This window comes from Typopeltis vanoorti, chromosome 1, assembly GCF_054136105.1.
Source record: "Typopeltis vanoorti isolate ZY-2024b chromosome 1, IOZ_Tvanoo_1.0, whole genome shotgun sequence".
Lineage (NCBI taxonomy): Eukaryota > Metazoa > Arthropoda > Arachnida > Uropygi > Thelyphonidae > Typopeltis > Typopeltis vanoorti.
In genome coordinates, this window is record NC_143549.1 from 158,823,092 (window position 1) to 158,840,050 (window position 16,959).

Consider the following 16,959-nt stretch of genomic DNA (forward strand, 5'->3'; position numbering starts at 1 on the left):
TAGGAAATGAAGTGAGTGGTGAACAAAATGAAAATGGAGAACTTTTTACATCTTTCTGTGAATTAAATAACCTCATTATAGGAGGTAGTATCTTTAAACCTAAGAAAATTCACAAAATAACATGGATCTCCCCCGATGGAAAAACAAAAAACCAGATCGATCACATTGCTATATGCAATACTTTCAAGAGGACACTACAAGATGTAAGGGTTAAAAGAGGAGCTGATGCAGCTTCAGACCATTTTCTGCTAACCACAATAGTTAAATTAAAGCTAGCAAGAAATTCAAAACTAAAAAAGAATAAGAAAATTAAATATAACATTGATAAACTGAAGGAAAATAAAATAAAAGAGAAATTTACCAATGAACTGAAGAATAGATTCTCAATTTTGGAAGAATCAAATGAAAATTATGAGGAAAATAAGATTGAAGCCAACTGGGAAAAGTGTAAAGAATCTTTCAGTAAAACTGCAGAAGATATTTTAGGGGTGACAAGTGGGAAGTCACACAAAGAATGGATTACAGGAAAGACATTAAAACTAATTGTAAAAGGAAGAAGTTAAAAGAGAAAATAAACAACTGCAAATTAGAAAGATTACTTGGAGAATATTAAAGCAGTACCAAGAAGTACATAAGATGATAAAGCGCTTCACAAGAAATGACAAAAGAAACTACTATCAGCTGTTGGTTGAGGATGCTCAGAGAGCAAATGATACTGGAAATCTTGGAGTTTATAAAATTATAAGACAACTTGGAGGAACCTATCAGATGAATGAATATGGAGTTAAAGATAAAAATGGTCAACTAATAACTCAAGAGCAAGAAGTGCAACAAAGATGGGAAGAGTACTTCGAAGAATTATTAAATGTTAAACATGACTCTATAAATCCAAATATCGAATCCCCTTTCGAAGAAATGCCAAATCAATTTGAATTTCATGTAAACATGGGAGAGATCACAATGCAAGAAATCATGGAAGCAATCAAGATCCAAAAGAATAGAAAAGCAAGTAGAAATGATAACATTAGTGCTGAACTGCTCAAAGCTGACCTAAAAACATCAGCAACTATGCTGTATACTGAACCTTCTCAGATGCCTATATGATATTAAACTATGTTTAAAATCATATAGGCATCTGAGAAGGTTCCGAGTACCTGGAAAGAATCACAAATAGTCAAAATTCCAAAAAAAGGTGATCTTACAGAATGCACCAATTGGAGAGGAATCGCTGATGGTACTGCCTATTGTCAGTACCATCAGAGATCTTCACTAGAATCATAATAAGCAGAATAAAAAACAGCATTGAGAAAATTCTGTGGATAGAACAAGCAGGCTTTAGAAATAGAAGAAGCACAATGAATCAAAGTTTTATTCTTAGAAACATAATTGCACAGAGTGTTGAACTAAATTCAACACTCTGTTCAATATGTATCTCAGTTTTATTGATTTTGCCAAAGCTTTCAACAGCATAGACAGAGAATGTCTATGGAAAATCCTGAAAATTTATGAATTTCGCGACAAAATAATAAATATTATAAATCAACAGTAAAAAGAATGACCCAATCTTTATAAATGGAAATCAAGTAGAAGTGACAAACATATTTAATTACCTCGGAGCAACTTTCAACACGGAAGTGGTACCAACGAAGACATTGCAATAAGAATAAAAAAATCTTCCTACGCATTTAAAACTCTACAGAAAATTTGGAAATCATCCAATATAAAACAAACTTAAAGGTGCAAATTTTTAACTCAACTGTTAAATCTGTATTACTTTATGGAAGTGAATCATGGAAATTAACCAAACAACAAGAAAATAAAATAGATGCCTTGCAAATAAAATATCTTCACAGAATTCTCAAAATTTACTGGCCAAATAAAATCTCAAATATTGAAATTTACAACAAAACCAAAACCAAACCCATTACAATAGAGTTAAAGAAACACAGATGGACATGGATAGACTATGTATTGAGAATACCAACATTGACATGGACACCTGATGGTAAAAGGAAGAGGGGAAGACCCAAAATGACATGGTGCTGGATGGTAATCCAAGAATGAAACAAACTAGGATAGTCGAGCTGGGGAAGCAGGAGAAGCAGCACTGGATTGAAGAGGATGGCATGCTAAACTCGTGGCCTCATGCACCTTATAGGTGTAAAGAGCAATAAGTCAAGTCAAGTAAGTCAAAGAAACAAATACTTTTTTGTCTGTGAAGTACATTTGCTCCATTTATTATTATTATTACATGACACTTCCAGGGTGTCCAAAGACTCATCGAGGGAGGGCATCTACTCTACAACACTCTGTCTCCACCACTCACTCAATCCACCAACTACAATGAACTGCAACTACACCAATGCCATCTACCACCCACCATCACCACAATCACCAACATCCATGCTCATGGCAGGATTCAAACCTGCAGCCTTTTTGCTGTAGAGTGGATATGCAAACCACTCGACCAATCAGGCTGGCTTGCTACTTATATATGAGCAATATTACTTTTGCCATTACATTAGCTACAGTATCACCACAGGTTTGGCTAACCAGCATTGAGACTACAGTAAGACCTTAATCAGGTCACACATGTAATAATGTGTGAACGTTTAATGGGAGAGGGAAAGAAAACATGTTAGAAAGGATTGAAATAAGTATAAGCAAGGTCCGGTTGTATCCTTGCAACATTGAGAATAAACTCACATTGAGGAAATACCATGTAAAAATTAAGAGAATAGGAAATGGAAGGAAGGGTGACATAATGATACAATGTAAAAGAGATTTTTCATAGAGAAGTGAGAGAACAAGAACTTTCCCTAAAAGTTGTAGATGCATGGTATGAGGAGGGAGGTAATGAGCAATAGTTTTTCCATAAAGATTGGTTGAAATAAAATAAATTTATTGAAAGTATTGTGGATGCAGGAGTAACAAAGTAGTTCAAGTGATGGTTTAATACCCATTAAATTATTTAGAGAAAATCTTTTACACATAAAAAACGCTTAGTAACAACAAGAAAATTTATTTTTCTGGAGCATGTGGAGTTGGATACTAGACTAGTATATTGGATTGGAGATTGGCTGCTTGATAGGTATCAGCAAGTTGGGTATGAGGGAGCAATATCCCAGAAAAACCAGAGTTCTGGGTGAAACCCTCTACCTCGATATGATACCGGCTAGTCAAATGAGATCAGATAAAGGTTCCTCACATCACAGAAAGGAATCGAACCCAGATCTTTCCTACCAAAGAGCTTCGTGTATACCAACTGAGCCACAGAGGCTCAATATCCCAGAAGAGGAAAGTCACTAGTGATGTGCCTTGGGTCTGTTTTAGGGCCATTGCTGTTTAACCTGTATGTTAATGATATTGGAGAAGATTTGAATAGGGATATTCAGTTGTTTCCAGATGATGCCAAGTTGGGACAAAATATGAGGAACAGAATAGGTGTGTGGCCTTATAAGAAGACTTGATAGGCTGAATGAATGGGCACAGGAGCAGGGATACCAGTTCAATGTTGCAAAATGTAAGGTTTTAAAATTTGGAAAGCAAATATGAAATGTAGAATGGGCAGTCTATTCTTCACTGTTTACTACAAGCCTACATATACTGGCCAATGTGTACATGCTAACTCATATCACCACCCTTTGCAAAACTTGGCATCATTAACAACCTCAAAAACAGAGCTCTAACAATTTGCACTAATGAACAAGCGCTTAAACAAGAATTACAAATTATTATAATTTATAATACAGTTATAAATAATGGCTATAGCAAAAATACTGTCAATAAAGTTCTTCATAAAACTTCATCAAAAAATGCATATATTATAGACTAGAGTAAAACCATCCCATAAATTAAAGGGTTATCAGAAAAAAATAAATAGAATTCTACACTATTATAATCTTAATGCCACTTTTAAACCAACTATAAAATTTAAAAAAAAATATTCAACTCTTCTAAAGATTCACCCCCTACTGGCTCACCCTGGAGTTTATCATATCTATTGCACCTGTAACTTACCTTATATTGGAGAAATTGGACATACAAAGGTGTCTAGAGAGCTTTGTTCACTAAGCATTCTGAACCACAAATTCAAGAAAACATAAGCAATTAGGGTGGAAACAGGTGAGTTTGTGTGAAGGCATCCATGAGGCGAGTGAGTATGAGAATGACCAGGTGCAGAATCTAGTTTCTCAAGCAAAAATATTGAATAGGGTAGTCAATTCAGAAAGTAAGGTGGGTGGGGGCCTAAAAGGATGTCGTAGTTTCCATATACTAATACTAGAAGTATCAGGAACAAGAGAGAGGAGTTTTTGGCATCGGTTAGTGCAACCCCACCAAAATAGGCATTGGTGAAACTTGGCTAACAGCAGATGATGTAGTTACATGGTTAGAATGTGAATGGTTTAGTATTTCTTTTCAGGAAAGATAGAGAAGATAAGATGGGAGGAGGCTGATGATGATACCACATGAATTGCAGCCAAAGAACCAAAAAAAAAAAAAAATAGGAGATAGGCAGGAGGGTGGCTGTTCATTTGAAGCAGTCTAGTGTGAGATCAAGGCCAGTAAGACAAAATATACATTTGGTTGTTGCTATAGGCCAGGGAATTCCATGGATGATCTGGAAGACATATGCATCAGCAAATTAGTACAATGAGTTCAGGTCAAGTGATTATTATGGAGGATTTCAACTATGGAGACATAGACTGGAAGAAAGAAAGATCACATGGCAGGAAGGAAATGGAATTTATACACCTACTGAGAGATAATTACTCAAGGCAGCATGCGATAAAGAAGAAGAAAATGCTGTGGAGATTATATAAAGAAAAAAGTGGCCAGCAAACTCATGAACACTATAAGGCTCAGTCAAGAAAGGTGATCAGCATGACAAGGAAGGCAAAATCAGATTACTAGAATAATCTAGCCAAGCAGGGTAAGGAAACCCAAGAGTTATTTCGTTATGTGTCAAGTAAAAGGAAGAATGACGATGGAAGATTAACCTTAATCAGTGACGATGTTCATGACATGAAAGAAGCAGATAAAATAGTTGAGTTAGTGAGCGAGAATACTCCTTTAACATGTGTAGCAAACACTAATATGGGAACAGAGGTGGATGAATTGGAGTTTCTTAGGATATAGCAGAATCTCAATGTAAATAGAGCTGTGGAATTAGATGGGATATCAGCTTAGGTTTTGCAAGAATGTGCAAGGGAATTGATAATGCCTTTGACGAGGCTCTTTAATTTAAGTCTCATGGTAAAAATTAGTCAAAAAAGAGAATTCAACTTTTTATAATGGAGTGAGGCAAGTTCACATCCACGTCGTGCTCCCTGGGACCTTCCGTAGGGTACACTCCCTACAAGGATGCTAACGGACCTCTGTGAAGAACAACGGACAAATCAGTGGAAGAGGATTTGTATCCCAACAGTGAAATGTGCGGAAGAATCTTCAGAGGAGCAGACCTCTATAAACAACCCGGGCTCAGCTGGCTCCGGCTGTCAGTACCTGGTTAGGGCCCCTACCTAGGGTTACAAGGAAAAATAAAGGATTCAATCCTCTGGCAAAGGGAAGCAGCTTTGTCAGTACTGACACAAGGTTGAAGTCTCATGATGATGGTAAAGCTTGTGATTAGAAAATTGCAGATGGCAATACAGTTTATTGTGTACATCTGTAATACTGGAGAGCAGAAAGCAAATGGAGAAACTACTGCTCTATTCTCTCTCCAGACTAACCACCATGGCGAGCAAATCTACACAAATGGCCCCGGGTTACCGGCGTCCCTTAAATGGGACAGGGGTGTGAAGAATCCCTGGGCTCAACATGGTGCGCTCAGTAAAACTAGGAACCTGGAATGTCAGAACCTTGCATGAAGCAGGTAAGCTAAGAAATGCTATCCAAGAAATGAAAAGACTTGAAATTGGAATTTTAGGAATGAGTGAAGTTAGGTAGCCAGGATCAGGCAAAACTCAAGTCAGTGACATGACAATGTATCACTCTGGAAGTTGTGAAAACAACCATCAAAACGGAGTTGGAATAATAATAAACAAAGATATCAATAAGTCACTGTTGAGCTTCATCCCTTACTCAGATAGGATGATGTTATTAAAACTGAAAGGACAGCCACTAGATGTTAATCTTATACAAGTCTATGCCCCTACTGCTGACAAGAGTGATACCGAGATTGAAGAATTTTATGATCAATTAAAAGAACTAATGAAAAACACAAAAAAGCATGATATTAACATAGTCTTGGGTGATTTCAATGGTAAAGTTGGGAAAGGTAGAAGTGGAGATGTAGTTGGTGAACATGGACTGGGCACAAGAAATGAGAGAGGTGACCATCTTTTTCAATTCTGCCAGGAAGAAGAGCTAATAATCACAAACACATGGTTTAAGCTACCACCTCGAAGATTGTATACTTGGCGATCACCACAGGATAATAATGGGAATATAGTCGGAAACCAAATTGATTACTTACTAATTAATCAACGATTTCGAAGTTCTATAAAGAGTACAAAAACCTATCCTAGTGCAGATATTGCTTCTGATCATAACCTACTGGTGGCAGAGTTACAACTTAGACTGAAAGCTATGCTTTAGAAACATCAACAAAAAAGGTTTGATTTGGAAAAATTAAAAAATACAGAGATAAGAAGCAAATTGAGTCAAGATCTGAATCAAGAGCTAGCACTTATCAAGAATGATGACATCATGAGTGTTGATGAATCGTGGGACAAATTGAAATCTGTCTTCATAGAGAAATGTACCAATACCTTATGTCCTAATAGAGCGGTAAAAAAGAAAGATTGGATGACTGATGAAATTCTTTCTCTCATGGATCAACGAAGATCATATAAAAATCATAATCCAACAAAATATACAGAGTTTCAGAAAATTATTAAACACAAGATCAAAGAAGCAAAAGAAATCTGGATGAATGAAAAAGAAATTCTACAGGAAAAGCATGACAATTTTAATCTACACAAAAAGATGAAAGAGACCTCAGGTATATGTAAGAAAAAACAATTCTGTATCCTTCTAATCAAAAAGGGAGAAATTATATCCAAAAAGGATGACAAAATACAAGAATGGGTGAAATATATAGAAGAACTCTTTACTGATAACAGACAGAACCTTCTCGGATGCTGGTTAAATGAAGATTGCAGTCCAGAAATGTAAATAAAAGTTAGAATTGAAATGGCAAGAAAAAATTTTCTCTTGATGAAATCAACACTGTGTAACCGCAGTTTAAACTTAGAGCTTAGAGTACGCATGGTTAAATGCTATGTATGGTCTGTACTGCTGTACGGTGCAGAAACTTGGACCTTGAAGACAACATCAATAAAAAGACTTGAAGCCTTTGAGATGTGGTTATACAGACGAATGTTAAAAATCCCATGGACAGCAAAAACGTCCAATCAGGAAGTACTGGAACAAATGGGGAAATCACGTGAACTTTTAGATACCATAAAAAGAAGGAAAACTGCATATCTTGGTCACCTACTTTGTAATGAAAAATATAAGATACTTCAGTTGATTATAAAAGGGAAGATAAATGGAAGAAGAGGACAAGGAAGACAAAGAAAATTTTGGCTGGCAGATATCAGACAGTGGACTGGTATGAACTCTGAGAGACTGCTCAGAATAGCTGAGAATCGCTCAAAATTTGCCAAGGTGGTCGCCGACCTCCAATAGGAGATGGCACTCAAAGAAGAAGAAGATAATGAAGTAACAGCTGAGTTGGATAAAGGAATGGCTACACAATGATTCTGCTGGATTTTGCAAAGGCATTTGAGAGAAAACCGTATGGAATTAAAAAAAAAAAAAATCAGCTAACGCCTTTATATTCCCGTATACGGGGAGTAGGTGAGGCCATTTAGTCCTATCTAACTTTTGGAGACTGAGTGGGCAGTTCAATCTCCACTGGTACCAATCAGAGATAGATGGCCCAAGGCTATCACTAATTAAACGGTACACAGTGAAGAGAGACGGCTCAAATGTGCCGCCATCTTGTGGTCCCTAATCCTAACACAATATATTTAATGTCTGAAATAATGTGGGTTCTACGGTCGATTTTCTTGAGTTTACGGGATGAAAAACCCCGAGTTTCTGGGGGGAAAAATCCGCTTGCCCGTGGCAGAGATCGACTAACTCGGGAACTGGTCGAAAAAAGGCTTAGAAAAATTTCCTCTAGTCGCCGACTAGACTTGAAACCAAGTCTTCCTTCGTGCAGCCAAGCACCGTCGTGTGCAAACGCCACATCCACTGAGCTGTACAGGCCGTATGGAATTCTGTTACATAAATTAGAACAAATGGGGATGGATATGACACTAGTTATGTTGATAATATGGTGGCTGCTGGATGGATATCAAAAAGTGGTGGTATATTGAGGGACAGAATCCAAGTGAAAACAGGTGACTAGTTGTGTGCCACAGAGTTCATTGCTGGGACCACTGCTTTTTAATTTGTACATAAATGATATAGGAAATAACCTGAAAGGAAATATTCACTGGTTTGCTGATGATGAAAAATTGGAGACAATGATCACTTGAAGGGTTATTATCATATTAACCATCATATTAATATATCATATTTTTCATATGGTAGAATGAGGGAAAGGAAGAAGGACAAGAAAGCATCCCTGGAACTTGCAAAAGGAGATGGTGAATAAAAGGGGTAAGGAGTAAATTTTTTGCATGGAGAGTGGAAGAATGGAATGCATTGCCTGAGGGGGTGGTGAACAATCAGACTGTGGATGATTTTAAGAAGTTATTACTGTGGTCTATACGTGTTCTATTATTAATTTACTATGCCACAGTACCTCTTAAGATTAAATTTATAACAAAGTTAAAATACATTCAGCAACTAGCTCTAATCCAGTTATTGTAATAATAAAATGCTATACCTTTTCACTACTCGTATATTGGCAAATATACAAATCTATCATCTAGATGATTTAATGCAGCGAAGAATTATTGGTAAGCTTGAAGAAGGCTGCAGAATTACTGATATTGCCATAGAGTTTGCAATCTCACATAGTGTTCTGGGCAGTGTTTCAAACCTGTGGAATGTGTCCATATGTTTGCTAAGTGGTCACCCTCTCTCTACCATGGGCCTAAAACAGATTTTTGGTTATAACAGCAAAACCTAATCAACGCACTACAGCAAGTCAGCTCTATTTAAGCACAGGTACATGGATATCTTGAACTGTGGGCAAGAAGCCTGTGACAAGTAGGCCTATACATCTGAAGACCTGTCTATAGTGTGTCTGTCCCTTTATTCACAGTGCATTGTAAGGTATGTTTTCAGTGGTGCTGTGTTCATAAACTTTGGACAAGACACCAATGGGCTAATGTACTCTTTACAAATGAGAGTTGTTTTAGTCTTTCCTTCAATTCTAGATGACACTTGATCTTGCGTGAAAGTGGTACTGCTTACCATCACAAGAATGTTCTTGAAAGGGATACATACAATAGTGCTGGGATCATGGTTTTGGGATGCATTATGCTTAATGGATGCACTCAGTTACAAATTGAACGCCTCTGTAGTGCAATTGGAAGAACAACAATACGTTATGTCTTTTGATTGGAAAAGGCCTAAGTTTGATTCTCATCATGATGGAAGGAATCTTTATAGACCTTTTCAACTGAAGTTGAGTTAGCTGATCTCGGGTTTTTCATCCCACATACAGACAAATCGACCCTTCAGAACACATGCAATTTACAGACAAACAATACTAGTTGTGGTGGCGGCGGCAGGCAGTAGATGGTGTTGATGTAGATGATTGTAGTAGAGGTTCAGTGTAGTGGTGGAGACGGAGAGTTGTACAGTAGGTGTCCTCCCGCAATGCGTCTTCGGACTCCTTGGAGGTGTCACGAAGAATAACGATAATAATAAAAATGCTGGAGAAAGGGACTATGACTGGTGAATGATATTGCAACAAAGTTCTTCAGCATTATCTTCATTTGTTCCATGGTGTTATAGGAGAAGAATTAATTTTTATGAATGACAATGCTACACCACATTTTACGTGAGCAGTGGAGATACTTCTGGAGGCCAAGGATATTAATTGAATCAAGTGGCCAGCATGCTTCCCAGATCTTAGTCCCATAGAACATGTTTGGGATGCAATAGGGAGACACATTACTATTCAAAATTCCCCTCCAACAAACAAACAGTGACATCCTTGCTCTGAAGGAGGAGTGAGCCAGTTTGCTTTGAGATTTCTCTCAAAGCAAACTGGCTCATCACTTGGTGCTAAGCATGGTACAACATTGTGAGAGCATCATCGCAGTTCGGAATTGACATATTCCATACTAAAATGTCTTTCCACATAGTTTTCTGTAAACACTGTGCATTAATTCTTTAACTATGTCCTTAGGAAAGGTGTAACTTTTGCCAAAAACATGTTGCAATTTCATTTGTAGAAAATTTATAACACATTGTTTTGCGTAATATAATTTATTAGTATGTTGGCAATAAATTTATGTTCACATTTGGCTGTAATCATGGAAATATTTTCATATACAGGTAAAAATATAGTTCATCTGTAGCTTTTGAATAATAATGTAGGTCCCTCTGATTACATTTCAATAATATTCATCTTTATGCTTTATTCTAAGTAGTAGAGCAGATCTGCTTGGTGGTAGTTTTACCTGTCACTGAGTAGAGCCATGAGAGTTTGATGAGTATGGGTATGATCCTTTTGGGTCTCTCAGTGAGATTTAGATTGATCTTGTAGATTATTAAGAGTTTTTGGCAAGAGTTATCCCCTGCACCTTAACAGTACCTCAATAATGTTGAAACCAGTCAGGGCAGTGGTACTTCTTTATTGATGTGAAGTCATTAGCCTCTATATAGAAGTACCTCAATCATGAATACACTTCATTTGCAAACTTTGAATAAAGGATTAAACTAAGAATATAATTTCTTAGCATCCTTAACACGTTCGCTGCCACGCTACTTTGGCATGGACTGTTCCCCTACGCCGAGCAGTTTTACTTCTTCAAGGTCAGTACGATAATCTCGTTACCGGAGGTAAACGTCCTACGAGTATACTAGTAGTTGGCTTGTACAGAGCATATACTGTCTATGAGAATACACAGTTTTGATGCTAGCCCCACAAGCCAAGCATTTTCACTTCTTCAAGGTCACTACAATAATCTCGTTCCCGGCGGTAAGCGTCATACGAGTATACTTGTAGCTGGCTTGTGAAGCAGGTTTACCCACTACGAGTATACTCGTAGTTGGCAGCGAACGTGTTAATTTATTACAAATATTAGGAAATATATCAAATATAAATACATGAAAATCATCATCATATTACTAAAAAAATCTAATTATTCTAAGAAAATGACTCAGCAAAATAGACAAAAATCACTAATTTCACAACAGCATTAAATGGACTGACATTTTTTTTTTAGGAAAATTGTCAATTGAACTTACTTATGATATAATTTTTCATGTATTGCTATCATAATATCTTGCAGGAATTTGATGATGACAACAGATAGTTGATAAATCATGAGAATATAGGAGACTACAGGTATACCTTGATTAACAAAGAGGATGCGTTCCACGAAATTACTTTGTTAAGCAAAACTGTGTTCTCAGAGGTAAAAATGCTATGGCCATAATAGGGATACATTCATACGTAAAGAAAATGAAATACTTGTTTTAAAAAAAAAAGAAAAGCTTTATTAAATAAAAAGTCAATATTACATACCAAAAAAAGATAAAATCACGACATTTTAAAATATGAATCTAAAGTTGATTGTTTATGCTTTTTTTCTCTTTCATTTAACAATTGCCTATATGGATTTATTGCATTTAACACTGATCGCTTAACAATAACACTTCTTCCTAAATCAGGATCATTTTCACTGAAAAAATGTAAAACGTTTTTGCACCTTTTTAAATCTTTGGTTGCTAACACTTTTTCTGTAGGAAATTCTTTAATTTTGTCTTCATTTTCTTTGGCTTCATTGCTAACAAGTTTTTCTAAATCTTCCACTGAAAAAGCATCATCTTCTGCATTTAATAAATTTCTTATTGGATGTCCTGAAGCATTGTCCAACAACAAAAGAGCTTTTTCTTCAAAATTATTTCTTTGGCAATACCATTTCACTTCTGGACAAAAATGGTTAACAAACTAATCAATAAATAAGTCCTTGGTAATCCACGCTTTCCATATTACAGGTAAATTCGTTTTTATGTTACCTTTTAACGCCCTCAGATTTTCCAAATGGTAAACTGATAACAATTTTAATTTAAAATCGTCAGAGGAATTTGATCCAAAGAGTAACGTTAAATGGTCTTTGGCTGATTTGAAGCTGCTGATTTTTCTTCAGTAGAAATTAAGCTTTTTTTGATGGTAGTCGTTTCCAGAACAAACTGCTTTTGTCAATATTGAACACCAAATTTGGTGAAAATTTTTCACGTTCAATTATTTCATTTAGTTTTTCTGGAAACTTATTCACAGCTTCAATATCTGTACTTGCAGCTTCTCCTGATAATTTTATACTATGAATTCTGGCCCATTTTTTAAATTTCTCAAACCAACCATGAGAAGCCACAAAATTTTCTGCAATTTCTTCAGTTTGTTTAGATTTCAGGTGATTAAACAAAAATAATGCTTTTTTTTTTGTTTATGAATACACTTCATTTTATGAATACACTTCAAGGGTGGATGAGATGAGAATCATCTCATCCACCCTTACACCTCTCTTAATTGCCATAGCCACCCTTTCTATTGTTCCTCCTGGCAAACACTCCTCACGCATCCTATCTTGAACACCGCGGATCATTGAGTCGCCATACATTATACCTCTTACCATTCCCTCGCTCCTATTGTTTCCATTCTCTCCTCTTCTTTCATTCCCATACCTCTCTCTTCTACTGTTTCCATTCTCTCCTCTTCTAGCACTCCCATACATCTCTCTCATTCCCTCTCTCCTACTGTTTCCATTTTCTCCACTTCTAGCACTTCCATATCCTTCTCTCATTCTGTCTCCTCTACTACTGTTTCCATCCTCTCGTCTTCTAGCATTCCCATACCTCTCTCTCATTCCATCTCTCCTACCGTTTCCATTCTCTCCTCTTCTAGCACTTCCATATCTCTCTCTCTCATTCCATCTCTCCTACTGTTTCCATCCTCTCGTCTGCTAACATTCCCATACCTCTCTCTCATTCCCTTTCTTCTACTGTTTCCATTCTCTCCTCTTCTAGCACCCCCATACCTCTCACTCATACTCCCTAAATTCTCTATCTCTCCTACTCTGATTTGCCTTGCATTTATCTCTTCCATTCTCCTAATCTTATCTTTCATACTTCTGCTCTCATTCACAAGACATTCCACCTCCTCTTTCAACTCATCTGTTTTGGTTTCTAGAATTGGCTTTCCAAACATGGCAGATGAGGAGAGAGCTGGGGGTTGTCTCTAGAGGCTGTGTGTGTGGGTGTGATTGGCAGGAGTGTGCACACTAGACTTTTTACTTGGAGAGTGGTGAGTAATTGGAATGGACTGCTAATATTAATTATGAGTGCCCTGACAGTGAATGAGTTTAAGGAGAGGTATGATAGGCATTGTGTGTACAAAGATTAATGCGGGTCTCCCATGATGAGTCTTCTGACTCCATGGAGACACTTGTAATAATAATAATTAGCTAATCATGATACTAGTACAGCACTATAATATAAGTTTACAACACTTTGTGGATTGAATTGCTATTAAAAAAATGACTGTGGTGTATGTTATGCTATTTCACTTAGCCTTAACACATTTTAACAGATACATTTTGTGAACCTTTTTTTTATTATAATTACGTGTATATTGTGAAGTATTTAAATTTACTTTATATTTTCACATTTTCCTAAGTAATTAACTTATGTACAATATTTCCTCTTTCGTTGCAGCATATATTCCAATCATATGAAATGTCAGTATAATTTACCAGTTCAGATCATTTTGAAACAAGGAAATATTGAAGTTGACATTCCAGATATTATACCAGATTTTTCCTTTGCAAAATTGGTACCTGTAAGTGCTATTGAAGAGCCTAATTCAGAAATCAAGGTAATCATTGTATGATTTCACTAATTTAACTTTGATGTATTTCTTCTTACTTAATTTTTATCTTGTCAGTTTTTTTTTTTTCTCCCTATAAAATTTCAAAGCAAGAAACTGTTATTCTTGATATTAACAGTGGATGTTTACAGTGATGAAGACATCAGAATAATCTTAAATAGCTAGAATAGCAACAAATATTCTTCTGGTCTTGATGCTATCTTCTCCCCTAGTCATGCTTAAAACCTGTTTCAAAATAAATTCTGTTCTGTACTGTCTTTATATTCTTTCATATACATCTATTCTACAGCTTGGTAATAATCCTATATTCAACTTATTATTATTATTATTATTATTATTATTATTATTATTTAGGCCTCCATGGAGTCAAAAGACTTATCGTGGGAGGTCCTTCCTAAGAACTTAAAGTCTGTCAAGATTCATCGAGGGGAGGTCCCCCCCCCCCAAAAAAAAACACAAAGTCTATCATACCACTCCTTAAACTCATTGACCGTTCTCGCTCTCACTACTCCATCAGGCAATGCATTCCACGGTTCAACCACCCTCCACGCAAAGAAACCACTCCTCGCTCTCTTGCTCACAGTTTCCTTTCGTAACTTCCAGGGATGGCCTCTTGTCATCACTCCTTCCCGCTGTTCAACCAAGTGAAAGAACTCCCCAGTGTCAACCCTGTAACCACCTCTCAACAGTTTAAAAGTCTCAATCATATCACCTCTCCTTCTATCCACCAAACTCTGCAGTCCACATTCCCTCAGCCAATCCTCATAACTATCCTTGTACAGTCCTGAAACAATCTTTGTCATCCGTCTTTGTATCCTTTCCACAGTTAATTTATCCCCTTCAAATCCTGGGGACCAAATCTGAGAATAATAGTCTAAGTGTGGTCTGATCAGAGACTTATACAACAGAATCCCACAGAAAGGAAATAATAGCCAGCAAAACTCATCCCATTATACTCACTTTAGTTTTATCAAAAATAATGAGGAAGTTGAAAATTGAACTCTAAAATCATTAACACTCTTTGTATTCACAACGTATTCTGGTAACATGTTCCATTCACCCACAATTCTCCATTCAAAAATCTATTCCTCACACCCTTCTTCATCATACTCCTACACTACTTTCAGTCATTACTTCTTGTTCTTTCCCCTCTCACCTTCTACTCTTTTGATAATACCCTCTGTATTCATCTGATAAAATCCCCTCGCTAACATAAACTTCCCTATTATATCACCTCTTTTCCTCCTATCCACTAAAACTCTGTAATTTACATTCCTTTAACCTCTTTTCACAGCTAACATTCCAGAAATATTGCCTTGGACACTTATCTCTGGAATTTCTCCAGTGTTTCCACATCACATTGAAAACATAGTGGTGAAATCTTGAACACAGTAGTCCAAATATTGTCTGACCAGTGCTTTTTTATAATGACACAATCATCTCATTATTATTATTGTACAGTCTTTACAACACTAGCAATATGCCCTCTAAACTTCAGTCTACCATTAATCATCACTCCAGGACCTTGAATCTCATTCACTTCCTGAATCACAGTTCTATCAATACAATAGACAGCCTTATAATTCTGCCTGTAAAATGCAAAACCTTGCATTTAGTAATGCAAGGTTAATGCAGCCTCACCCATTTGTCCAAGCTAAAATTATATTTAAATCTTCTTGAAGGGAATTAACATCAGAAGTGCTCCTTATAATTCCACCCAACTTTGCATCAATAAACAGCAGACGATCCCCAGTCACTCAACATGAAATATCATTTGGAAGTGTTTTTCACTTGGTTAGACTATAATAAATTTAGTTTAATCCTTTATCCAAGTGTGAGCAAACAAAGTTTGCGCATAAAAGTATCTTCAGGTCTGGGGTAAGGTGGTACAACACCGGGCAGCTTGTTGCAAAGGTGGAGCAAGATAACATCACTCCTATCTCAGTATCTCCCATAATGCAAAACACATCTCCTTGCAGATATGTATAATGTTATGCATTAAGGGAAGAGCCACTACCAAGACTAGTTTCGACTTTTATTGAGGTCTCTTCAGTGGGAGTCAGGCCTGATGCTTCTGCCTGGTATCTCCCACTGACGAGACCACATTAAAGGTCGAAACTGGTCTGGGTAGTGGCCCTTCTCTTAATGCATAGTATTATACATGTCTGCAAGGAAATGTGCTTTGCATTATGGGAGATACTAAGATAAGGAGTGATGAGAGCTTAGTCCTTCTTTACCACGAGTTGCCTCAGTCCTGAAGATACTTCAGGCACAAACTTTGTTTGCTTGCACTTTGATAAAGGATGAAACTAAATTTATTATATTCGAACCAAGTGAACAAAACTTCCAACATCTTTCTCTAAATCCAGAGTAATTTAATAATAAGGTGAAACACCTTTTGGCATCTCGTATAGGTAAATATGCCTTCTCCATTGTTTCCACCTTAATATCACCACCACATGTCTGTAAGGAGATGTGCTTTGCATTATGGGGGATACTAAGACAACGAGTGATGAGAACGTGTTCCACTTTTATCACGAGTTGCCTCAGTCCTGAAGATACTTCAGGTGCAAACTTTGTTTGCTTACACTTGGATAAAGGATTAAACTAAATATATTATGAAATATCATTAACAAATAAGTTAAACAGCAGCAGCAGAACTTAAGAACAAAATAATGGGACACACACATCACTTGTGGTTCCCTTTTTTGAGATACTGCTCCATAACACACCACTTACTGGTATTTTTCAGAGAGGGAGCCCCATCTTCTATCCCTCTAACCACTGTATACTATCCATTCCCATCCTCTGCATTTTGAGCACCAAACTGTCATGGGTTAACATATCAATACTTTTGCAAAGTCCAAGAATAT

The 16,959-nt window shown here is 36.7% G+C and overlaps 1 protein-coding gene across 1 annotated transcript in view; it reads left to right on the forward strand.

Moving 5' to 3' along the window:
* Positions 1-16,959, forward strand: part of LOC150110580 (cilia- and flagella-associated protein 43) — a 258,702-nt gene that overhangs the window by 193,196 nt on the left and 48,547 nt on the right. Inside the window, exon 9 of the mRNA XM_090401995.1 lies at positions 13,915-14,074. Coding sequence (XP_090258121.1) covers positions 13,915-14,074 — 160 coding nt within the window. The remainder of the gene's footprint in view (positions 1-13,914; positions 14,075-16,959) is intronic.